The sequence below is a fragment of the Anopheles arabiensis genome, chromosome 2 (assembly GCF_016920715.1).
Source record: "Anopheles arabiensis isolate DONGOLA chromosome 2, AaraD3, whole genome shotgun sequence".
NCBI classification, from domain to species: Eukaryota; Metazoa; Arthropoda; class Insecta; order Diptera; family Culicidae; genus Anopheles; species Anopheles arabiensis.
This window is the reverse complement of record NC_053517.1, coordinates 65,274,713-65,302,508: the sequence shown is the minus strand read 5'-3', so window position 1 is coordinate 65,302,508 and position 27,796 is coordinate 65,274,713. Positions and strand designations below refer to the sequence as shown.

Below are 27,796 nucleotides of genomic sequence, written 5' to 3'. Positions count from 1 at the left end.
TCGCGTTGAAAAATGGGTATTTTTTAAATATTTTTTTGGGTATGGGTATTTGGGTGGGTGGGTATGGGTATTTTAGTATTTATATAAACTTAACTATTTATTTAATACAATTCGTGCAGAAATTTAGAAAAAAAACTAGTTTTCGTTTTCAAAATTGATATTGTATTAAATGAATAATAAATAAATAAATAAATTAACGATGGTATTGAAGTTCTGTTCAACAAGTTTTAAACCTAGCATTCGCTAACCGTAATCTTTTTAGTTAGTTTTGCACAGGTGTAGATTCACAGATGCGGAGAAATATTAAAATGAATGAAGTCTTGTGGCTTAAAATTGTGTTAATTACGATAGTACGAACAATAAAAGCTGATAAAGATAGATGAATTTAAATGAAACAATTTTCGGATCGACTAACGCTGCTAAACAGCTATATTTCGAGATTGATACAAAACCCACAGTCCTAAAATTTTAATGTAGCCTTCTCATTGTTTCCGCTCCAAATGATTGCGTGATTCATTGTTTTATTGAAGCATCATTCATTTCTGTTACATTATTTGCATTCTGTAGTACTTTCGGTTCGTAACGTTCCACTTTCTTAACGTTTTCTAACACGTTTCTTAACGTTCTAGCACACCTTCTTTCCGCTTTTTTTCTCTCTCTCTCCTTCGTTCTTTCTCTCTTTCTCGCTTTCTCTCGCTTTCTCTCTCTCTGTCTCTTGTGAGGGAATCCATCGTAAGTACTCTCATTTTTCATTTCACTAACAATGCATTCTTTTGCACTGGCGAGAAGATTTATAATAGCTTCCACTCCACTTTCTTTCGGCAAGTGTTCAGGCATAACAACATTGGACAAGTAATAATCAATGCTTTCCATAACAATCAATATTAAATAAATCATTTTTTTTTCAAATTTCGAATACACAATCGCTTCAATGTTGCACAACGATCTGTACGCATTGATGGTATGCTATGTGCTCTGCTTTGTATTGTGTCTTTTAAGATTTGATCTCGCACCATGGACAACGAAAAAAGTGCAAATTTACCACAATCTCTTCAACTACATTTACGTCAGCGCGGGCGCGTAGTATTACATTTGTGACTTCAAAAAAAGCTACAAGCATAATCGTACAAAAATACACAGTCTTCATCCATGCTAGCGATTAGTTTCCGTAACTTTTCTGCATTTCCGCATATTTTCAATAAGTATATAATAAATGATACAAGATTTGCTTAGTTGCCTGTGTACTGGGGTGTTTATATTCTTACTGGGATACAGTGCACATCAAAATTGATCGAGTTCAATATGTTAGATTAGCATGCGTCAGTGATGATCATTAGTAGGGATATTATGCATTGATTTAGTATATATATATATATTGCAAAATAGAGTTATTTTGTAGCTATGAAATGCAATTATTATTAATATGTCACGATTACTTGCTAAATGTTGTTTTCGCACATCATACTATAATTATTATTACTATATACCATATTTAAATTTATCTCAAACGCTCATCACGCACATCAAAACCGAACTAAAATGTGTGGAAAGGGGAAAGTGGTTGCATTATGTACGAGCAACCAGTGTGATGTTTACAGTTGCGATTTTTTTTTTTGTCATAAAAATTGTTGTTGATAAATTGTGAGTTTCATCATATGCACATAACTTGTTCTTCTTTTCAGTAGTATTGGATTGGTCCATTGCGTGCAAACAGGACATTACATAGGGTTGTACATTGGATTCAAGCGGTAGGATAATTGCATAAATCGGCGAAAGAGAAGCAGATTTGTAAAGATTTCTTTTCAATTAGTTCAAGCATAATATATATATGCACTTTACTGAGTACGCATGTACGCACGTATATATATATGAACAAAGTTAAAAGCCTGAGATACACTAGTCTATCAAATGAATGTTTTTTAGTAAAAGTCTAGGAGCTGATAGAATGGTAACAATTATTCAGCGACTCGTTTTAAACGAATCCCATTTTTCCCAGTTGATTGCTAAATAACCTTTCATGTAACAGTGTACTACAGGAAAATAAATTCATTATATAAAGGAAAACATGCAACAATGACATTCGTTTGAAAATAAAAATAGTCAATACAGTGGTCAGTATGCGATATCCAAACGTAGTCACACCATAGACGATGCTTATCACACGTGTGTTTGTAAGGGTTACAAAGGAAAATTGTCCACTAGTGCTACATTTCTTAAAATTAGGCAATCAATATTTTAAAGTTTTTCGCCGTGCAAACAGCGCACAGCTCCGTTTGCTACAATGTTAACGTTCGTTTTATTCGTCTCAACATTTTACATTTTAAAAGATAGTCTTAACATTTTACCACATCCCTGACCGATGCAGAAATGCATGTAAAGTTTTATGATGCGTTAGTGAAACGGACAGACTAAATTAGTAATATAAAGTATCGTAATAACATAAATGAGTTAAAATTTCCCTATATTCTCAATCATGGTACTTGTAGGAGGCACAATAACAGTTGTACGAAATAAATAATACATTTTATAGGGATAAGTATAGCACACACCAAACGATCATTGTTTTTCGCAAATAATGATCACGTTTATACACGACCTATTGTAGTTGTTGCAATTGATGTAAAAAGTCAAAACGAGTGATGATTATCTTTCAAATATAAAATGTGGCCAAAATATTATAGTTTAGATACAGATTTTTTAAGGTTTGTTGCTTAAATTTTTACTCTCTTGTATTAATAATTGCAGCTCATACGAAGTAGACACATTAAACTGCTTACAGTGAGTGAATATATTCTTCTACTAGTAAACGTAATGGATTTCACATTTCAGTTGTATATCCGTAGCATAAAATATGTCCATAATTATTCATGTCGCTAACTACAAACAGTGAGGAAAAGGGGAAAAGGTAACAATTATCTTAATTTTAGTGGACTTTTGGATTGGTTTGATAAGTGCCGGTATTAATTAATTCCATTTATATAGTTAAGCATATTGCAGCCACGTACAAGCATCGCACCTCCAGTGGCAGCTATTAGTCATTGCTCGTTTATGCGCTTTTTCCCACCACCTCCAGAGTAGTTTAATATGAATGCTTTTTTTATTTTTAGATTCAAATACGGGTGCCTTTGAGATAGAAGTTGGTTTAGTGATTTATTACATTATAGATAAATACAGAAAATTGCTGTACGATCTAAACGATTAATCGAAGTTGATTACGAGGAGAGTTCCATCGATAGTGTTTCATTCATCAATTAATTTAAGGTACAGAAACATCACCTTTCAGTTCAACTGTTGACGCGATTATAAAATTGCAAAAGACTATCAAAAGATTAGTTCATGTAAGTAATTTGGCGTCTGCGTTAAAAGTTGTAGCATGCTATCGTACTCGTGGCGGTAGTAACGAAACTTTTTTCTTTTACTCTGTTTAATATGAAAAGAAGACGATCCGAAAATATGATGTGTCCCTTCATATGATGTTTATAGTGTAATTTTTTTGTATAAGCTACGTGCAGTTTAACAACATTCGTAAAACAGTTTCAAAACATGTGTGTGTGGGTGGTTTTTTTGTTATGGCGGCAACAATACACCCCTTTTAAAAGCTTACTTGTTTCAGTACATAAGGAGTGAAAACACTATTTAATATTTGAATATCATGTTTAACTAATCTTAGATAGTACAATGAATAAACAACTCAATCTAATCGCATTCAATTACAATTCTTCTAGTTCATTGAATTTGCACTAGTTCAAATTCAAAACATTTGTTATTTTAACTAGTTTCCTGTAAGAGCTTTTCGTACTAACGCATATTTCGATAACCAACGTTATAAGTAGGCAAAATACAAAATCTAATATCGTAGAACGTAAATAAAATGAATTGAAACCGATCTATATTGATGGAAATTTACTATTGAACTACACATTGTGTTCCTATTTGTATGTCTGTTGACGTTTAACGTATTACAGTCTATTTAAACATTGATTCTTTTGAACAAGCTACTACTATGACACGAATACTAACATAAAAAACCTATTTGTTGTGTGTAACACTTCAACATTTTAAACCTGTCCGTACTCAATAGTAACACATACATAGATTGTCGTTTGCTGATTAATTATACATCAACTACGATCTGTATAAATGAAACAAAAAATATGAAATATGAAGGGTGGCAACGATATTTAACATAGGTCTCATACAATGGGAACAGTTAAAAGGGGGAACAGTTAATGTGTATCAATAAAAGATAAATCGGCAATAAGCCATACTGTTGTTTTGATCAACAAAATATGCTATTCGTATGCTGATTTTCATTTCACTTTGTTGCATGATATCATTACTGAATTTCCTTCATCTACTCTTCGATTCGTTAAACTGCATTCGGATACATTGGTTGTGGCTTTTGCGCGGGTGTTATAATGCTTGTTATTAATTAACTAATATCACATTGTAGAGTAGAAGATATATTTCCACAGATAACTATCAGTTGCTCTTTTCAACTTCCCAACTAGTTTGAATTCATTACACTTTTTCGTTCATTAGGTAGCGCAACCACGCTCCTTTTGATTCATTTTGAAAATATATTCATGAGCGCATGATGCTACATTATTGCCTGAATAAATGTAAAATGATTGGAAAATTGTAGTATTTTTTTCTTCTGTACTTTTAAAATGTGTGTTATGTTATGCTGTCGATATTATTTAATATTTCTAAATTATGAGGCATGGATGTTACTTTTATGAGAAGAATGTTTTTTTTTTTTTTACGAGTTTTAGGAATCTATAGATCCATGTTTGAATGCTTATTTTATGTGCGTTAGATAACAATGAATTTTACAAACTGTAACTCATAGTTTAGTGCTCAGTAGGTTTATTTATGTTTGGTAATAATTTTGTTTCCAATATAATACTAACATATGTGTGGTTAATTCTTAGGTCTCTTAGTACATTTCGACATATTAGTAAACAATTGTTACATAAAAGCAGTCACACAAACAAACTCTAGTCAAAATGAAAACATAACTGGTAAAATCCGCTTTTTCCTAGTTTTTTAAACAATTATTACTTGTGTATTTAGTAGTAGGCGTTTTTATCATGCCGCAAATGCTTTGATTTGAATTGAAAACTCATCACCAAGATTGCCCCTTTCTATTGCATTATTAAAAGCGAGAAGTGAATACTTGGCTTTTGAGATACCTTCTCATTATTACTCAGCTTCCACATACTGACATTTTGTTCTTAATAGCTATTGGTTGCACTGCTTTATAAGGGTAGTGTTTGTTTGATCTGTTCCAGCTTGCAATTACTGGCCACAACAATTTGATTTCAGCATAAAAAAACATGCCAAACTCACTAATTCTCCATCAAACGTACATACTTCTTCATGCTGTTTCTACAATGGCACGGTGCGTATTCTGGTGTTGCGTTTTGATAAGGTACCGTATCTGCTCGCCCCTGCACCACACAATACCCGGTCGAAACGTAGAATCCTGTGATTACCGCTTACAGTTGCTAATTAGTTCTTGCTAGCTATTGCCACCGGCATTGCTGAACATTCTTTCGCTGCGACCCGTTGTGCTTGCCGTAATGTGATTTTAATTTTGCGTTTTGGTACCAATGTTCCGATCCGGCGGTTTATAGAATTGTTGTACAAAATGTAACAAATCGTAAACCGCACCCGGTCCCTTTCCAGGCTTCATGCAGATGAAATCGTCTAAGCTGTGGGTGCTCGCTAAAAGGAGACAAAATTAAACATTAAAATTCTGAGCAAAATGTTACAAACATTTCAGTTGTGCAATAAATGATTAATTATATGAATGTAATAGTAAAAAAATATCTAGCCGAAGAAAACTAATTGCATACGATATTTGCATTCGTCATAAGCAGAATTATGAAACTATAATACAATTCCCATTGCAGGATATAATGCTTCAATTCCTTGCAAACAATTCAACCAAAAAAACCCTTTCCAGATAGCACTAATACAAAATGTACTCACCGCTGGTCTGTATTGGCGGGTAGGACGGCGGTGGTTTAATCCAGGATCCATCTGGTCTACGCATATGCCGTCGATCCGAGGAAAACTCAGCCAAGTATTTTTCTGCCGGAATCACTCTGAAAAAACTATTTCCCAAACACACAGAACATGCAAGCTAGATTAGTTACAAAACTGGTCCAAACCTAAACGTAGTTGATAACATCAACACGAATTACGTCTGAGACTCGCTAAAATTGATTAACGAACCAATAACAGTTCGTAGTTAGTGTGAGAGCGATAAAACCCTTCTTTGTGACGCTGTGATGAAGGGCCGATAATGACATCATTCGCTAAATAATGGTGAGTAAATGCTTACCGGTGATGCTCTGGCGTTAAGGCATAATCCGATCGGAACGTTTCAGTAACATATTTGTGAAAGTAGGTCGGGAACGGTAACGTTGTGTCTAGATCAAACACCAGACACCGGTTCGGTGACGGATTGTGCATGAAAAACACATGGTAGTCCCATATCACCAGCTTTTCATCGCCTCGACCTGCTTTCTGTCTCCATAAGGGTACAGTGCGCCGTTCGTTGGACACAAAAACAGCATAACATTTCGGAAGTTCCGAGGGATACGTTTTCTTCACTTGTTCACACAGCTTCCAGACATTCTCCTCGCTAGAATGAAATGAAAAAAAAGGAAGGCATTAATAGATGCGTATGTATTTGATTATTTATTTACTTGCTTACAAGGGTTCTCATGTAATCTGACAACGTTGATAAGATCTGATAACATTCAGTTTGTTTTTTTTTCATATTAAACCAAGATCTGCTGCTAAAACCATTTGCTTAATGGCATTATTTGCGAAGCAAACTGAAATGATTGGAGACTCCTGCTCTAGATACTTGATTCTTAACCCTACCCTACCTTGAAGAGTGAGAGAAACAGGAACACTTTTTAAATCTTCGTGTCACTGTATTTAGTATGTGATTGTATGGACGATTGATGAGCAAACAGCAATTTTTTTATTCTTCAAACCCATGACTCGAATCCATTTAAAATTATTCATTCAAGTTCTTTCATTTTGTACTCAGTTTACTAAACGTAAATAAGGTGTCCGGCCCGTGTTTTTAAATACATTGTTTTGGGTTTTCTTGTAAAACTCGGCACTTTTTTGGAATTTTTATCTTTTATTTACAGAGAAGTTAGAGGAAAATACCGATACCGACGCCATCTGACGTCCGGTCTGACAATTTGTAAAAAAGTCCGTGAAATTGAAAATCAATTTTAGGATGCACAGAATTGACTGAAATGTACTGTATATGGCTAGAGCGCTATTAATTATTTTACCATACTAATACTTTAGCCATCTATTCTGCGATCGTTCAGTTATAATCCATGTTTTTCTTTCTTGTCATGAGTACAGGTGACCCCCGTGATACGACTGTATTTGGGACCGAAAAAATACCCCAAGGCAAGGAGTTAGTCGAAAAAGACGTATGTCGAATATGTGTCAGTATAAAGTTTATAACCGAAGCTGAAGAGTCGAAATCTATGATATCGATAAACTTTTATTAAAAACAATGTTCGATAATTTTCAATTTGACTACAAAAGCAGTTTACAATATATATATATATATTTATTCAAGATCGGGTAGTTGGTGAATCTTTGTAAATTTCTATCTAACGATTATCTAAGGGAAATTCAAAAACAATACATCAATTTCTTCTCAATAACAACTTTCAACATCAAAATCGTCGTATCTGCGAATCGTCGTAACTCGAGGGAGTCGTATCTCGGGGAATACCTGTAATAAATCTACCTAACTGTTGCTTTCGAAACGGTTTGAGCAAAAAGCTGTGATGTTTTTCTTTTTATATATTAACATAAATGTTTCGTAATATTATTGTTTGCAGTTAATTGAAAGGATCGCTTAAAAAAAATTGAAAAGTTTGTCCAATAAGATTAAACTAACTAATTTTATTCGATAAACAAAAATAAAACAAACTAGTGATTTGAAAATGAAATTTATACAATTTGGCAGATTTTTTAGCTTTGTAAATTTGCTGAACCTTATTCTATTTGGTGTAACGTCCTCTGCGAACATTCCGGTCTATTTGCTGAAATTTGCTAAATGTTTAATTTGTAACTAAATTTGTTTTACCTATCTTTGCAAAAAGGGATTGATAATAACTTTTGTTTACTATTCTTAGTTTCGCTTGGAAATGTCAGCTTTTGGATCTTTGAATTCTATATATTTTAGTAATTTATTTAAATTGCATACTGTTGTTGCATTAAACACAACAAATACAGGCTGTGGAAAATATTTGCTAGCAACGGGTCATGGTAAGCATCATCAGGATCTGCATAGAACACTCCATCTGCTCTCAATAGCATTATTGCCACTACGCTTGCATCGTAAACCATGAAACTGTTCCTGCATCCAGTATTGGAAAAGCATATGAGATCCCATGAGTGCATCCGTACACTCGTAAAACCATTCTTATTAAATCGCTTTACGTAGATGCTTCCGATTGCAATGGGATTTGAATAGGGTAAATCATACAACCTTCACCTAACTTAGAATGCAAGATTTATTGTGTGAATTTGTGTAACTTATCTTTAAAAAGTATGCATTTAGTTGAGAACAAGTCACTAAGAACATGCACCATCATAATCGCGAAACACATCTAAAAGTTGCCAAACTATATCCGCTTTCTGTTAACATGACTATTTGAATATTTACTATGGGTGAAAAATGAAATTTTATGGTCATATTTAACCATCATGACCATCATGAAATCAGCATGTGCATGAGAGAAATAAATTCAGAAAATCTATGAGATGTTGTGAGCATTCAAAGGCTACAGAAATTGTAGATAGTTCTGCATGAGATAGTCTATTTAGCATGTATTTGATTAGTGACCCCAGAAAATGCATGTCATGAGGTTGTTTGTTTAAATTGATTAAAACAAAATGTCATATGATATACCGGTAAAATCATTCAACAATGGATACCACATTTTCAATCGAGTATGTCCGGGATAAGGCAAAATATACAGGAAGCAAATGTACATGATATAGCCGATGCCATAACAATGACAATCTAAATCAGTAAATACCACTTATTATCTTATTATGCTTATTTGTTATACCACTTGAACTTTTATTGATAAGGTGATCAATCTTCCGCGAAAACCATAGTAACAAAAAAAAGAGAGAGTTTTAAACCGCAAGCAGGGAGTTCGTATGTACAACCATCCAGAGCTTTTTCACGTCCCCAATGTATTCGGATGGATTCAAACCTTTTGGACAAAAAACAACCTTCTGCGAAGGTAAATTATCTCAAATCATATTCTTTACCAAAACCCTTTTTGTTTCCTTTTGTATGTTGATTCAAAATCAAATTTTAACTTTTAAAATACATCTGTGAACATTCCGATACTGCCGATCCGATCGGATGAATCCGGTAGTAAATCAAACGTTTCATAATGAATTTGTCTGGCAATGATGTAAGAAAATGAATAAATCCATTCATTTAAAAACTATGACCGAGGGTTTACATGTCTTTATGTAATTCAACAGAATGAATAGAACCAATGTACTGTCGTATGTGATAATATAAATAAATAAAACTAAGTGCAGCATAAACAGAAACGACGACACTTGTAGTGCTTTTAATTTACACTTCACTTAATAATATGCTGTATTACATAGCATGTTAATGGTTATAGCTTGTAGCACGATTCACTTTTACAAAGCAAAATGATTGTCCCACTGAGATAATGTACGTATAAGGTGGCGATGTTTTGGATATACACAGGAGACTGTTGCCAACACAATTTACCATGAGGCTGTATGGCTATTAAGGCATCATTCAGCTATAACAAGAAGAGATAAAACACTTAGGAATACTGTCATCAAAGTGCTTGTAACAAGGTCGTAACGATATGTCTGTCAACAAACACGTAATTGTGTTTCATACTTTCTTGTTTATACATCATTTTACAATAATCCAAAAACTCACAATGTACTAAAATTAACTTCAACCAATACAAAATTGTAACTCTGTGCAATGTACTCATTCGAGTGTTGCTATCTCCAAAAGCATCATACGACATACTTTTTGAGCAATCAGTGCAATAACATGATATAACTGTTCAAAATTTGCTTCATATTGTATGAACATTTAGTATCTAATTATAAAGAAGCCACCACCGTACGCGGTGAATTGAATTGGGGGATGTGTCTTAAATTTTTACATCACTAGCTTGTCCTTGTACGCCTTATTTTTACGTTTTCTAAGGAAAATGGTTCAAGAGCAAGACTATTTAGCGGAAAGTCGCTACCAGCCGTAAGTTGTTTTTGTATGCCAAGTAACGCTTCATAACCGGGTTAAGAGTAAGCTCTGCCGCTGACTGGTCTGTTTATCGTTTCCATTAGAGGAGAAAATAAGATTGCTCACTGATTAACTTTTGGTTGCCTGTTATTTACTTATGTCATTTTAGTTATGTTGCATGCGTCGTACTCGACGTTCATGCCCAGCAAAGCCATCCATCGAATGTAAAAATAACCGTTCACACGTTCCAGTCCTGTTATGGCTATGAAACTTATTTGTGAGGCGCTGCTACTAACTGCTAATATTTTATAGCTATTTTTTAGCAATACGATTTGCATTTAAGCTCCAGCAAATATGTTCCATTAGAATTGTTGATTGCTGGGAACAGAACATAACAAATGTTCAAATAATTGAAAAACACATGTTGATGTAGCTAAAAAAAATATGGTAGTCTTGAATAGACAAATAACTCGGGGATCTCCTCGATATAATACAAATTTAATTTTCAATCATCATACATAACTTTTTTATGTTTGGCGTAACGATATCCGCGGTCATGGCAGCCTTTACAGACTATCGAAACTTATCAGTACCACGCAGCCGAATAGTTAGTCTTTTCTACAGGAGATCGGTCCACATGAGGCGTGAAGAGTAGGGAGGAAAAATGTTATTCCAACACAGCAATAGTAGTTTTCGCAGAAAATTTTTCAAATAGCATCGTTGTGTACTTCTATTTAATAGTGAATGATAATGATAATGATAATAACTTACCAAATAATTAAATCTTGAAACCCAATGCTATCCTATGACGCTTTCATGCAATACCACTTCATGACGTTCAATTTGAGAACCGTGCCTTACATCATTTTCAATGCAAATTAGATGTCATGTTTATTGATTTATCGAAGAATCTACAACCACAGAATAATCATCTAGTGTAACGTTAGAGACACATTATAACACCATTTAGGAGGTCTTGTAACATACCATAAGTCCAAACTAATATGTAAAAAAGTGTATCAAAAAGGCTGAAAAGTGTTGAAGAGTTCATTTAATTTCTGTTCTGTTCGTTATCTATGTAACACAATCGTTATCCATTGAAAACACAATTTGACTCGAGATGGCTTTATAGTCTATTGATTAATAAACACTAAACACTAAACACTAATTCTTCCATATGTCTGTTAGATTTAGAGGATATTTTAATTTGCAAAAGGACATCAACATCAACAGGATGCTTTGGCAATTCAATACCAGAAACGCTCGTCCCACTAAAAGCATGATTGGAATTTTTCCGCTAATGGAAAAATAATTAGTTATATTTTTGGGGGATCCCACTTCCTTCGTTCGGCATTTGAAATCATCTCAGTTTTCATGTTGCGAACCTCCATGACCCGGGTAAGATCAATCATTTCGATCTACTCGTTGATTTAAAATTTATACCTGTGTTTTGCTGTGATTCCGTTACGATAAATATAATCGATTTTCAGTAAACCATTTATTACCACGGTATCAGAATACAATCCCAATAAACCCCACAAAAATTATACTTTCGCATTGCACTGTTAAACCGTCTCCATAAGCAGTGCGATGACGATCAATCGCGAGGAAATTTTTCATTAAACTTTCTCAAAATGCAATGGGTCAAGACTTAAAAAGTAACATTTAAGTGGGTTGTTTAAAAAGTAAGATCCTTAAAATGATAACTCATTTAATATTCAACTGAAGTTGAATATTGTAGAAAGTCATTGAAACTAAAAATTGCAAAAAAAAACTTCCAAATAAATCCAAAATGATAGTTGGCTTTGCCAACTTGGTACAGCACTTAAGATAGATGCGGCATCCAAAATGACATGCGGTGCTTACGGTGTTACTTAGAATCAAAATACTCATTTTAATACTGTGTGGCCCAAATTTATGGTTTCGCGTTAAACAACTGTATAAAACGTCCCTTCCAAATTTTAAAATTCGAGCCGCTGTCGCGTTTGACACATAGAAGTACAGAATTAAGGTATTTATATGATAGTTGGAGGTGAAGCGAAGTTTTTAGATTGGTAGCAACAGAAAATAATGATTTACTCATTATTTATGAGCAACAGAAACAGAAATTTACTCACTTTGCAGAGATTAGACCAGGCTATGAATTATTAGGTTAAAAATGAAGGGCCGTAATTAGGCAGGCAGCAAAGGCTTAAGAAAAGATTGACAACAATACCGAGCGCGTATATTTAAAAATGTGTTTTATTTCTTGTTTTCAGGAGGGACGGCTTTGTAGTTTCTAAATGAAACGAAAATGTGAAACAGGATAAACAAAAGTCATGTTCAACACTCCCCTTCTCCACACAATTGGAAAAATTATGAAAGAGTGAAATTATTTCGTGCTTTAGATGTTGAAAATCATTTAAAAGACTAATCTTCTTCTTCTTCTTTGGCTCAACAACCGTTGTCGGTCAAGGCCTGCCTGTACCACTTGTGGGCTTGGCTTTCAGTGACTAATTGTTTTCCCCCCCATAGCAGGATAGTCAGTCCTACTACTCAAGGACTAATATTTCGCTAAAATTAGTTTCAAGACAAATCATAAGCAATAACATTACAATAGAAAAAAGACTGAAGTCGTATTACTGTAAAATAGAATTAAAGTTATTAATATTAAAGTAGCAACGTTGATATTTCGCGGTATAAAGGGCTTCAATTACGTTTGAGCTTAGTATTTAAATTAACCTACGTATTATCTTATTTATCTAATATATAAATATTTCCAATATTTAATGTATCTATGCAAGAACTTCAAACGATCCCTTCGGAAATAGTACTATTAGAAGAAACAATATGGCCTGTACTTCTTCTTTTTCTTTATTATATTTTATTTTATTTTTTTCTTTGGCACAACAAACGTTCCTGGCACAACAACCGTTGACGCCTGCGTGTACCTACTACTAAAGTGGATTTGTCTTTCAGTGACTTATTGTTACCAGAGCAGGATAGTCAATCCTACGTATGGGGGCACGGTCTATTCGTGGCTTGAACCCATGACGGGCATGTTGTAAAGTCGTTCGAGTTGACGACTGTACCACCAGTCCGGCCCAGTATACTTCTTACAAACTGATGTTTATAAAATATGACGTAACTTCTAAAGTTGCCCAAAGGGCGTCCTGATTTTTGCTGAAGCTGTATAATAAGTTAGTTTACTAGGAAAAACTTTAATATACATAACCCTATGATTTTTAACATGTTAAAGACATGACATTTAACATGTTTTATTTAGTTTTAATTTTCTTGTTATAGTTATTGCCATAACTTTCTTGGAAATAAGTAATTTTCTAAATAAGCCATTCATTTAAATGTGATTAAATAACCTTTCTAAAACACTGTTAATTCTTACAATCAAGGTATTACTTTTTTAAATATTGTCGTTGAAAGATGCCTTTACCTAAATGTGAATAATTTGAAACAGTTTTCATATTTGAAAATTTATTCCTAATGATTCACGTGGTGTAGAAGTCTAATTGTTTACCTTTCTTAATGTAATAGTAAATTAAATATTGTCGTTGAAAGATGCCTTTACCTAAATGTGAATAATTTGAAACATTTTACATATTTGAAAATTTATTCCTAATGATTCACGTGGTGTAGAAGTCTAATTGTTTACCTTTCTTAATGTAATAGTATTTACTTAAAAGCTAAAATACTCTGGGCATTGAACTCGAAACCTTAAACAAATTCTTTTCATCCCAGTCTGCTTCCAGTGTGCATTGTGATCACAGGTACACAATACAATACATTTAAAATCATTTTTTATATTTATATTATAGAAAATGAAGGTGCAAACATTTGTGACAGTTTTTCATCTTGACGCCGCTGGTTACCTACACATACTATATTGCCTAATGGCACGCACATTTCGGCTAGATGATGATTGCTTACACGAAACGCAGGCATTCAAAAAGTATAAGAAAAATATGAAAAAGAAAAAGAAATAAACCCAGTTTTCAACATAAGGTTTGATAAGGGTACAAGGTCATAGAAATGGAGGGAAAAGTTTAGTTGGTCCTATTCTACGTAAAATCACACTCAAATTCGATTTGAATATAGCAGTCAATCACACTACTTTATCCTATAACATGATATTAATATTTTGTTCTATTATAACTACATGTTATATTAGAATTGTAATTTTGACATTTACTTTACAGGGTTTTCCAAGTCAGTTTGGAATGTAAACGTTGTTATTCACCGCATGCAAAATGTTGAACCACATCGATCTGACATTTCCATCATAATAATTTTTAATTTCGTCAGCATGATTTTCAACACGACTCACACTGGATTGAGTTTGACAGTTCTTTATTATGTTTGAAAATAATGTGTTGAAACTTAAATTTCATGTTGAAGCAAATACACCATTTGAAATTGTCAACGACCATACCATGTTGAAAACACCAGTTCTCGTCCGATCACCATTTGATAGCTCTTGAAAAATATATTCGATGGGGTGAATAATTATGTGCACATTTAAAAGTGACTTGGAAAACCATTTACATTTTGCTTATTGAGAAGGAACAGTTTAGCAAGCTTACGTTGATTAGCAAAACTATTCTCCTTTATAAATGTATGTATAATTTTAAAATTACTAATTCATAAATAATGAACATTTTAAATTTTTACCCATTAAAATTTATAGAGCAAGGGTTCCTAGGTAGACTAAATTGAATAATATGTGCTTGACGCGGTTCCGTGGAACAGTCGCCAACTCGTACGACTCGATAAGACGCCCGTTATGGGTTTAAACCTAGAATGGACCGTCTCCCCGTAGCAAGGATTTGTCTATCCGGCCGTGTGGTAATGAATTAAGTCTCGAAAGCCTGTATAGGCCGGCATGCCCGCGTAGGACGTTACGCCATATAGAAGAAGAAGAAGAAGAAGATGCTTAACGAACGATTGCTTACTTTCATACGTGTAACGAACGACGACTTATTTCACAAGTCCAACAAGTGAAACCCTGAAACAAGTAAAACAACAGCTTGATTTACCAGTGTAAAGATGAAGATGGCTTTTCGGTATCCACAAAAGAGCAAAACATTTCATTAGGCCTCGTTTCTTTCACTCGTTTTCAATTCACAATGCAGCTGGGTTTCGCGGGTTAGACATACATATCGTATTTTGCTTCTTTTTTTTAGAATTTAAGGATATATTCAAGAAAAATCCATACGCATTTTGAGTATCGCACAAAAACTTTACCGATAAAATTGATTACTCGTTTGAGTGCTATTTTACACGCGTAACTAGGATAAATATGTAGTTGTGACTCTCCTTCTTCGTGAGAAACATTTTTTCTACAACATTCCTTTCTGCTTCATTGCCATCACTTCAACATCAAAAGTATTATCGCTTCTTTACATCGGCGAAATTTCCGTTAAATTACTACCGTTGTAGTATTTATAATCTAGCTAAATAGTGTATTAAACCCAATTTATTCGGCAAACTTTTAAATGAATGTTGTGTTTCTGCTCACTCACTGATAAAATTTGTAAACAATAACAAACTTATAGTCGATAAACTTTAATAAACATCTGGAAGCCAAAGAAACAGGCAAGAAACATTAAGCTCCTTTTTGTGCTGATGCAATGGTGCTCTAAATGTAGATTAACCTTTTCCACAGGCAGTACAAAACAACCAAAACCACAGGCAAAATTCAAACAGTGATGGGGCCGCCTGGTTGTGCTGGTGATAAACCTTCGTATCTGCCAAGACTTGTAAACAAGTACAGCAGGGCCAAGTGAGGAAAATAGTAGAAAGCATCGCGCCTTTGATCGTCTGGCATCTTGAGGTGGATGACGGCAAGATAAACAGGTCAGTTCGAAAGCTTTTCAGCAAATTCTATCCTAAATGGCGGTGCTGGCCCAGTAGCGGCTTAACTTGTCGCATTATTAGCGATGTACAGGGAAGGGTAGCGAAGGTCACTTGGAATGAATATAGCAGCGAAAGGCACCTTCTATAATGTTTTCAGTCTAGTTACATTGGAAAGCTCCATTAGTATTAACCGTATGATACACACATCTATAAAAGTAAGCTAAAGAGGAATCACCACTTCAATGACTCTTGGAAACAAACCAATAAGATAGGCTCGAACTTTGGAGAAATAAAAAAGCCTTTTTTGTGTTAATGTGATAACAATTTAATGTAGAATGGCTTCTTTTTCCAAATTAATACTCTTAAAGCAATATGGCGATCATTCCGAAAAGACGCTTTAGTGAGTAGTGTTGTAATACTAGAATTGTATAGTTGTGTTTGACATTTCAACGATTTTCAAACGAAAGGTTTTTTAACATTCTTCTTCTTCTTTGGCACAACAACTGTTGTCGGTCAAGGCCTGCCTTTACCCACTAGTGAAAGTGAGCTTGGCTTTCAGTGACTTATTGTTACCATAGCAGGATAGTCAGTCCTACGTATGGGGACACGGTCTATTTGGGGCTTGAACCCATGACGGGCATGTTTTTAAGTCGTACAAGTTGACGACTGTACCACAAGACCGGCAACTTTATGTTAAAAAATTTACTTATATTTAATAGCATTTCCAGAATTTATTTAGTTATTTCCAACATCAGGTTAAGAAACTGCATCTTAACATGATCTAATCGACGTTTGACAAAATTCTACAAAATGTATTAAAATCTTGGCATGAATAATATTAAACAAAATTGAAATCATTTTTTAAAAAAGAAGTTAGAGGAGGAGAACAGATAAAAACAAATAAATAAATAGATAAATAATTAAATGTTTAAAAAACAATGGCTGTTTTATTCTCATCTGGACCGTCCCTCCATTTTTATATTTGATCGATTATGCGGTTACCACATGCTTACGTCTTAACATTATTTATTTGAAATTAAAAAAAATCATAAAGCAAACAAATAAGTTCAATCAATTTGTTTAACGCATGAATGCTGCATCAAGTTGACATTCAAACAGTCTAGTGAAACTCTTTAAAGGAAAGCGCACGAGGAATGTTCTTACGGTAGAGTTTGCACATGATTTCCATAATTTTCCAGGAACTAGCCGTAGAGGTGGTTACCATTTCCATTGTATGAAGGTAGAACAGCGGACTGTACGACGGCAGGCAGTCAAAAGGAAATCTCGCTTTTTTCCATTTCAATCTACTCAGACCTTACAATATATGTTCTTCTACACATTGCCATGGTTTTCCATTTTTCAAATTACCATCCTGGTGAGGAAACCACTCAAAAGGAACTAAATTATGGGTATGTGACTAGTAACGTTGCGACGGAACGGGAAGCATACAAAGTTGATCCGATGTATATCAGCGGGTCACCAGTCGCCGGACGCCATCAAATTGGCACCGTACTGGTGAAACAATGCTGGCCTCGGCAACGGCATCAAACGCGCTTGCAATGGCAGGCAAACATACGGCCTCTGGATTATACTACTAGCGTGCTAAGCTCAACATTAAAAATCGTGCGTGCATCAACCTGTGTCCGTTAGTCGCCTGATAGACGAAGGCGGCGCGAAGTTGAGGGCAACAAGCTGGAAGGTTGGTGCCTGTAAGCTGGAAGGTTGGTGCTTGTAAGCTCGCAAAAAGGCTGTGAAGTGGTCATTATTATGGGTTAGCATGCGATGCGCATAAAAATCCATCCCCCAGTATTTCCTTCGCTGACATCTCATTCGTTTCACTACTCCTGGCAAATATGTAAAATCCCTTGAGATAGATTTCCCTTGATGTGCGCTTGCTTAAATTTTGTTCTTCTTACACTTCTTTGCTCTCGAAAGTAACTCGTTTAGCAACACAACACAAAACACATTAAGGGCCAGTTTTAGAGGTCTCATTCGTCAGATTGTAACGTGTCAGTTATGCAGCTTATTTCAGAGAGAAAAGTAACGCAAACGGTGATCTTACGATTATGTTAAACTCTTTCATGATGAATAAAACAATATAACTTATCTTACAAAATTTAAAAATTTGAATAACATACTAAAACTTTGAAAATAAACTTTCAGATCAAATTTTGATAACTGCATGAAGTTAGTTTAATGAAATGTTTGTCTTTTAGTAGCTATGGTCATGGCAAATATTTCACTGTACTATACTCAGATTGATCTTATACATATCTAAAAGGATAATGGGTCACGTAAATGACGAAAACTATTACGAAAGCTTTTCAAAAAAGACGTAAATATGTTTGCTTTTGTGTGATACGTTTTGTTACTGACTCATTCAAATTAATAGTACAAATTTATTAAAGCCTTCATAAAAATATATTAGAAAATACAGACAACTATACAACTTTTTTCTTTTACAAATTTGATTTAATATATTATATACTTTAATAATAATAATTTTTATAATATTATATATTATATATTATACACTCATGTTAAAGATAAAAATACGTACAAAATGTAAAAGACCTTGTTATTCAAAATTCATTTCAGGATTATTCCAGGATTTTTTAGAAAACCAAATCAGGTATTCAGTATTTATGTACAATCATCAAACAATTCAATTTTATTCACGATAAATATTGTCAGATAAATTCATATTTACTAGCAGTACAACCTTTGTGGGAATTCGTAAAGTACATGGACATAATAATAAGCACGGTAAAACATATGTAAAGGGAGTAGATACTTTGTTTGAACGCATATATGTGTGATAATTTAAAATGATCTCCCACGTGAAAATCTAAAACGAGTTTGGACATGCGTGGCTCAAGAAGGCGAATAGTGGTATATTCGTATAATGCCACAAAAAAAATTACAATGCTGTAATTTTATGTACAATCTCAATTATACGTAAAATTTATCATTATTGCTACTTTGCTAGAACATTGAACCTCAACGAAATTGCGATTACTGTATAACCATACTCTGTATTTGCGCAATGAGTAGAACGTGTTAGAATAATCAACATGGGACCGTTAGCATAGTAAATTGCACCGAGGCACTATGACATGTAATGCACACACGCACGATTACACATTAATCCATTGTAGGCCTTGGAGCAAGGATAAAGTTAGACGGAGAACATCACAACATTATTCAAAGGCCACAGTGCAAATGGACCGATGGACATTCCCATTCCCAATGTTTTCATTTTTCGTACCACTGACTATATACAGTGAACGTACTGATAATGTTTGGCGCCAAGATGCCGTTGCTTTCTACTCAGATAATAACGGTGGGTCGGGACAGACAAGATGTTATTCACCGCAGGTCGAAACGAGCGTGAAACGTTTTCCCAAAATGTCATGCTTTTGGCACTCCCTTCGGTACCTTATGTTGAAATATGCTTGACCTTACTTCTGCCGAACGAACCATTTTGAGAATGTTGAAGCACGTTGCGTACTTGCCATCATAGGCGGTACTTTTTTGCCTTGGATGACGATGAAAAAGTCTACTATGAATAGAAGCATAAAACTCAGGCACAGAAACACCGTTGAGAACAAGGAAAAGAGGAATCATCCATACCATACAAAGGAAAACGGGAAAATCGCGATGTACGAGAAAAAGCAGCATTCAAGGGACGCAGCAGCAATTTCATTCGTACTGGAGCAAAATTGTTGGCCAGTTTGATGACGATTGGACAGAATAAATAAAAATTGTATAAACATTCTTATGGCGCACTCTTAATTCAACCACCCAGGAATGTTCCTGCCATCCCTATCATCAATGATACGTCCGCTTTCGCCCTGATGAAATTACGTGGCTGTAATGGAAATGAAGTTAATAGGTATGATGTGCACCGGACCGCACAATCCATCCATTTCAAATTATTCCGTTACGTTGCACAAAAATTATATGATTAAAAATCTTATACTTTTCAACCGAATGATCCAGCATAAAGGACGCCTCGTATTTCACGTGAAACATGTGTCAGCAAACATTTAATTTTTTTTTGTTTTTTTTTCAGTCCAATTTTATTATTTTTATTAGTCTTTCAAGTATTTCAAAGGGAATGGGTTTTTAGATTATCCCTATCCTGTGTCGTATTTTAGTTATGATTTAACTTCCTGTTACGAGTTACAATCCCAATTCATAAGTCATTAATTTAAATTTATTAATAATTACATTTCATACCCGAGAAACATTACCAATAAGGACCGCAAGTAAACAAGGTGTGTCGGACTTTTGCGTAAGTTGTAAATTGCATTTGTGCCTATAGTGGATATTAAATATATACGAATCTTATATTATAAAGCCAAGCATATTAAGCGAAAGAGAATATTTATAACCATATTCTAATAATGGAATAATGGGTATTATTTTTGTTTCTACGATCTTTTTTCAATCAGCTTCTGCTGGGAATGCGCCATTGACAGGATAATAAGATTGTTATCCGTTCAATAACTGCAATCTGTCCAAGTTCACTTTTGAACCAGAATTAAAAAATAGTTTCAAGGTCGACAAGGATTCGATTTCAAGATCAGTTTCAGGAATGTTTTGAGTATGGTATCAGTTCCACGAACGGTATAGGTTATTGATAAGTCCTAAAACCGGTATGGTTACTGAATAATTTCCAGTACAGGTACAGGTTCAATATCAATTCCAGAATTAATATAGGTTTAGGATTTGTTTCAGGAAGGGTATTGATTTTGAAACAATTCCTGAAATGTTATGGATTAGAAATCAGTACCTAGACTGATAAAGATTCAGAATTAGTTCCATAACTGGAATAAGTTTCGGATTAATTCCAGGATCAATATGCTTCCGGGATTTATCGCATGTTGTTAAATCGTGCGAGATGACGACTATACCACAGAACCGGCCCTATACCGACGATAAATCGAGGCTAAGCGAACGCTAAAAGGTCACTCTTTCGTCAATACCCGTGAAAAATGATGGATGTCTTCAAATAATAATAATTTGCAGAGTAATTTGCCTTAAGGGAATAGCCAACGTGTTTTATATGTTTAAGATGGATAAACCACAATATTCATGCTATGTGGTTTTAGTATACATCATTATTGTTTAAAAAAATATTATGTACATTTTTTAGGTAGAAACACGATAAATAATGGCAGGAAATACTGATTTTTATTAATTAATTAATATATCTATTTGTATCCAGATTTGTCTTGCTCGATTTCGCTGAGACAACTAAATTATAATATTAATTCTACCCTATCTCTATCTCTATCGGGTTGTGCCGTCACCAAAGTTAAAAATTAAAAGCAAGTTTCATTTGAAAGTATCAGTAGTTATGTTAAAGTCAAAATGCTCAGACCATATATTAAATTGCCGAGCCATGGCAAGGATCGGGTCATTAGCTCCATGTAGTGTCCGTCTAGTGTCGTTTTGCAATAATTTTCTGGAACGGAGTGGCTTCAAAGGTGCGTAAATTTTTTTTTTCTAGTAAAGGAGGTACATCAAATTCATTTTTTTAAAGTTTTACCACAAAAACACTTTGGCTCACTCTGAAGCGGTGTTAAAGTGTTTGTATCCCCAATAGAAGGCGTCAAGAACGATAACTATGCATATTGTTGAATCCCTCGAAGGACCGCCTTTTATAGCAAGCCTGGTAAATTTCCGTTGAATACGTTCAATTATGTTGATCGGTGAGACACAATGCGGGAACAAAACCACGGAGCAGCACTCCACGCAAGATCGTACCCGTAAACAACGATTTCAGACATAAGGGGTCATTACATCCACGGGTTTGTCTGATAATGAAACCTAATAGTTTAGGCGCCTTACTCAACGTGTTGTCAATTTGTACGTAAAAATTCAAACCCTCGTCTAAGGTAACTCCTAAGTCGGAAGCTTCTTGACGACGGGATAGTAAACAACCGTTCATTAAATATTTATAAACAACAGGATTCTTAAGTCGATACAATAAAACACTTCTCAATGGCAAGTTCCATGTCGTTAGAAAGGCACCAGGTACTGAAGGAGTTAATAAAATCTTGAAGCAAGAGACAATCGTCATGGGTTTTGACAGGTATGAATATCTTCACATCATCTGGGCACATTATTCTCTGTTGAATATCTCTGTTCAAAAATCTAAATTTTACACGCTCAAAATTCTATTATTGCACATTTTATATCAAAATTTTGGCACGGTTTAGGACAATACGAAACGCTGCTACAATGCACGTTTGTCCTTGGTTTAAACCGGAATTCCGCAAAATACAGCGATTATCCGTATGCGTACCTCCGTATGTAAGGTTCCACTTAAATGAGTCTCCTGTATAGGTTGGCATGTCTGTGTAGGACATTACGCCAAATAGAAGAAGAATATGCATAATGTGTGTCACCAAACCTTCTGTTTTTTTTCTCCATATTTTCAATAGTGAAGCAGAGCTTCCCATTTTTTGTTACACTTTTTGTTACAAATGTTACCATGCTTACAATTAGAATGTTACATCCACCGCAGCGAAATTTTTAGTAGAGCAAAAGAAAGCCTAAAGATGATGCTTCAAAATGACTGGGTGTGTTTCGTTCCACCACAGTTAAATAAATTTTTGACGACACCTTTACTTATTAAATAGTCAGTGATTAATTTTAAATATATCGAGATAAATTATTGGTTAGTAAATTGTAACTACTTTTGCAAATGAAGACACAAACAAAAGACTCAAGTCCATGAAGCAAACGGATCAACTTAGGGGTTTCAATTGTTTAGTTACGATTGAACGAAGTTCAGATAGGCGTCAGTATTTCAGTTGGAAATCAAATGTTCAGTCAAATGTTTACTTTTAGTTGAACAATGTTCAAAACCAACTTAAATTGTTTATTTTGGCACGAAAACGGTGCGTAAGACAGACTGTTTACTTGCAAGACTTGCAAAAGTGTTATTTGTCAGTAAATTTGAGAGAAAGAAAAATTTCTGTTGTTACGTTTACAACATGTGTAGTGTATATGTTTTATACGAGCATAAATAACGTTAAAACTATAACAACAGACGACCAATAAATGTAAACTTACGATATATGCCACGGATTACCAAGTGTTTCATCAAAAGCCAATTACACTATGCGTTGATCACAATAAAAAAGAACATCGAAAGAACAAAGAATAAAAGAAGATAGCGAACAGTATAAAGAATTCGATAGTGATTATATTTTTAACTATCACAACAACAAATTAAACATACAGTTTTCCATAATGGCGTAATATAGACGATTCATTCAAACAACTTTTCATTTTTAAACAACAATGAATGTGAAGCATTGCCAAGATTAACACGGAGAAGGTAGAAACTTTTCAGATTCTACACAGGATGCGTACAGTCAAATTCCACGCATTTTTTCGAAAAGCATTTTTCAGATCATGTGTGAAATGTGGGACCAAGCATAGCGGTCTGCGAACATACCCCGGACTGTATAGCATTTAACCTCAACCTTCGTTTATTTCAGTATCATTTCTGCCGTTCGCATCCTCCGTCTAAAGGAAGTTGCTCTTTTCGTTAGCCAATTATGCTCTTTTCTAACCGAATTCCAAAAACTTAAAAAATATGATCCTCCACCAAACACCAGGCGGCTCCGTTTGCGTACACATTTCAGGCGCTTGCTCCTTCTGTTCTTCTTCTTATCAATTGTTTCCTTTCTCTTTTCCTCTCCGTTCTGCGCTCATGCTGATACCCACATTCGCTTCGTAAACGGCAAGATAAACAGAAGCATTCTTTGTCAAATGAAGCTGGTCGAAAATGTTGTATACCGCACAAAGGTGCGTAGACCGTGAAATACTGAAGACCTTCCCCAGTTGGTGGCAGTGAGTGCGTGTATATGTTTATCCACGCTCAACGGGGCAAAAGGAAAACATAAATTGATGTTAAAAAGATTGATTGAGTGCCCGGGACTTTGAAGAAATAGCAGGTGTGTAGGTACTAGAAACAACAGAATTGGGTGAATGTTGTGTCACGCTAACGTAAAGCTTCATCATCTCTCGCTCTCATTCTCTCTTTAACTATGCGCAACTTAATGTGGTAGCAATTTACTAGCTTTTTAATACCGATCTAGTTCTTTCAAGAATTCTTGATAAATTATTTAAAAAAAACTAATTCAGTTTACTTACCAGTAGCAAGAAACGTACGAGCAGTCGTTGATGTTTGAAAACAGCATAAAGTTAGCATCGTTTGTCGACATTTTCGCCGCTCCACACGTCTACTACTCTTTAGCTCCTGTTTTCCACGCTCTCGGCCTACTTCTAAGTGTGTGTGTGTGCTTTTGCCACCACTCTTCGCAGATTTTTCCTCGTGACACCACAACACTTCAATGGAGCGGGCGTCCAAGGGAGAGAAATAGCAGATGTTGCAGATTTTCCTCTCGCAACACGAGCCAAATTGCCGGGATACGGAGAGCAGCAAACGTTGTTATTATTGCTGAACACTTTTCCCCGTGCTGCTACAGAAGCAGTTGTTGCTGCTGGAATTATATTTGCTGTTCGCGCTTCAGTTGCCTCCACACTCTGGAGCGTTTTTCTCGCTTCGACCACCGTACCAACGCCCTAGCACTCAGTTTCCTTCTTTCACACCAGCTCGATCACCCAACGGCAAACGGCACAGAACACACCCGCAGACCACACTTGCTCACTCACTCGTACGATCTCACAGCCGGAGTCGGATTCTCTCGCAGGACATCTACCAGACAAGCAACGCTACACTCTACTTCACACTGGAACGATTGCTTGCTCGGTGCGTTTGGCAAATATTTGAAAAATATTCACTTTTTCACCGTCTGCCTTACCGTGCTCACGCTAGGCGTGAGGGTACTTTGATGGATTACTGTTGTTTGACTTTTATTGATATTGCTCTGGGGGTGTATATTTTCAATTTAACTAGCACGTTCGATATTTTAACGATTAGAATAGACCCTGCTTCCTCAAACACGCAAACACGTATCTAGCTCGAAGACAGCACGTACCACACACACACACATAAATCAGTCTGATAAATTTACTAGCCTTTAAGAGAAGCTGCTAACTGTCGTAATAATTCACTTGCAAATATTCGCCACAGCGTATAATCGATGCCTCGGACGCAAAAAGGAGGCTGCGGAATCTACAGCAGAGATGTGCGTGTACGCAAGTGTATGAGAGCTTCAAACAAAGGGTCGCTCTGATCTCGAAACAAACGCACGATACGCAGATACGGATGTTGCTGAACAGTAAGTAGGAGGTTATTTCGAAATGAAGATTTGCTGCTTTCGGCCGAGAAGATGCGTTTTTGTTGCCTATTGGGTTGCAAAGTTTTGGATGGTTCTGGAAAGTCTGGAAGGGCTGGCAGGATGTCGGGAGGAAACCAGGGAAATATATTCCTATCTAACCGTTCCTACAACTTTCGGACTGATGTCATCGTTTTCCCTACGTTATCACTGTACGAAAATTTGCACTCGTGTACAATTGCAATCCATTCTCAACGCGGGAAACTGCCACATTTGGAAAGTGAGTAGCCACTATCGACGGGATATATCGTCGCTATCGCACTGCCGATGATGTATGATGGTGCATAACTGCGGTTAGGCCCCGACAGGGTGGCTTTAGCTAGGGGTGGGTTTTCTGGAAGGGATGCGCACGACCTCAAACGGTACTACACATACCCATGACACGAATAGGCCGGACGTAAAGGATATCGCGATAAGACCACAAAGCACGGATAACGTTCTCGCACTGGCACGTTGCTGCAGGTTTTACCTATCTTAAGGGCTTGGTACTCTCTTGTTTTGCCAAACTGCAAGCTGTAGGTTGAGTTTTCCTTTACTCTCGCGGGAAAATCGTGTTATGCACGAAGAGAGCTCTCCGAGCACGTTAGTCAACAAATAACAAGTTCCGAACGTTGCTGCGGAAACTGTCGCAAGTAAGCACGGGTTACACACAACACAAACTAGTCATACATGTTGTAAAGAAACGTAATCAACATCTTTGCAACTTGGCGTGTACCGACTGTTCTAGATTCAGTTGGGCGATTTTTTTTTGTTACAGAACCTGTGACCTATGATGCAGACGGAAATATTAAAGGCAAAAATAAAGAGGTGAATGAGGCCAATCGGCTCAAAGTCTCTATAAAAAAAAGAAAACAAGGCAAAAATGTCTTTGTAAAATTACGTATCTAGCCACTCTTTTAATTTAAACAAACGAGAAGATTAAGAGTACAAATTGTCCCGGGTTCCGCTGTGAATGCGTTCCGCATAACTCAATCAAATATCTCATTTTTCTGTCAAAATATTGTTTGAAACAGGTATTTTTAAATAAATGGAGAAACTTTATACACCTGTGGCGACCACGGTGTGGCCCTACCACTGTTCGGATCTCTTTTTCCCTTTATTCTCTTCTCAAAGACACATCCAATTTTGTAAACCACTCGACAAAGTTAAATAAATCTTGGCAATCTCAAAATATAAAAATGGTCTACCGTTTATTCAGGTAGCCAAACACCCAATTACTGATTTAATACGATACGTGGAAAAAGTTAAGATTATACAGCCATTCCAAGGATTTCCAAACTTGATTTTTTTTATATCGCTTTATACCTCTCTATCTCTTTCTATTTCTTTCTTCATCTCGCGCTCTCTTTCCCCCTCTCTCTCTCTCTCTCTCACTCTCTCTCTCTCTCTTTCTCTCTATCTTTCTCTATTTCTCCATGTATGTCATTCTCTATCTCTCCATCTATCTTTTTCTCTCTCTTCTACCTACCGATAACGTAAAAAACAATCTGATTACTCTAGGTCCAGCATGAGTATCTTCGCAAAGACGCTCCATTGTACAAATTGTATACAAGATATTAGTGCGGACCGAGTAGAAACTACGTTTATCGAGTTTCCGCGTTGGTCAAATTTGGCAGTTTCTGGCAGCTAATTTTTTTAAGATTTTGCTTCAAGTTGTAGGTTTTAGTCAATAATTGAATTATTTGATATAGCTCAAACTGAAGAGAACATTTTTGTGTATTTTTAAATGATTTTTTAAACTTATTGTGTATTTTTAAATGATTTTTTAAACTCGTCCAGCAGGAAATTTATTTTTCATTTGAAAATTGATGTGTAACAGTACGAACTGCTCAAAGAACTGTCAAATGCACCGAGAAAACAGCTAAGACAGTAACTGACAGCATGCTTTGACAGCGACTGACAGCATTTTCCAAGATCTATTAAGGAGAACAGGTCGATGCAAAGCCCGTTGCTAGGTTGCCATTTTCAGCTCGCTTTTGACAGTTTCATGAAAAAGTGTTTACAAAAACACGGCTAATAGTTAACGTGGAAAAGTGGACGAATTTACTATTAGGAAGATTATATTGGTTAAATTTCTTGCGATCAATCACTTCTGGAGAATAAAGTAGAAATAGTTGCAGTCTACTCTGTATACAGATAACCTCATTGCTTGCTATTCCGTGGCCACGAATCACTACTGTTTGCTACGGTCCTGCTGGAAGAACGAAAAATTTAACAGGCATAAAACAGCACTTTACATGTTCCAACTGGGTAACAGAAGTCCTATTTACCTTCAATTAAACACTGAGAGTAAAATGAAACA

The 27,796-nt window shown here is 35.4% G+C and overlaps 1 protein-coding gene across 1 annotated transcript; it reads right to left on the bottom strand.

Annotated features, from left to right (window-relative positions):
* Positions 1–485: 485 nt before the first annotated feature.
* On the bottom strand, positions 486–26,090 carry LOC120894426 (protein N-terminal glutamine amidohydrolase). Its single transcript, XM_040296995.1, has 4 exons — positions 24,347–26,090; positions 6,353–6,655; positions 5,998–6,122; positions 486–5,730 (listed from the first exon to the last, which is right to left on the bottom strand). Exons 1-4 carry the CDS (start codon positions 24,415–24,417, stop codon positions 5,594–5,596), a joined length of 636 nt encoding a protein of 211 aa, XP_040152929.1. The 5' UTR covers positions 24,418–26,090; the 3' UTR covers positions 486–5,593.
* Positions 26,091–27,796: the final 1,706 nt, after the last annotated feature.

Excerpts from the sequence above, each read along its gene's own strand:
- LOC120894426 (XM_040296995.1), bottom strand. The coding sequence starts at position 24,417 with ATGTCGACAAACGATGCTAACTTTATGCTGTTTTCAAACATCAACGAC. Across the intron at positions 6,656-24,346 it reads TCGTACGTTTCTTGCTACTG|CGAGGAGAATGTCTGGAAGC; the intron begins GTAAGTAAACTG and ends ATTTCATTCTAG. Across the intron at positions 5,731-5,997 it reads CCCGCCAATACAGACCAGCG|CGAGCACCCACAGCTTAGAC; the intron begins GTGAGTACATTT and ends GTCTCCTTTTAG.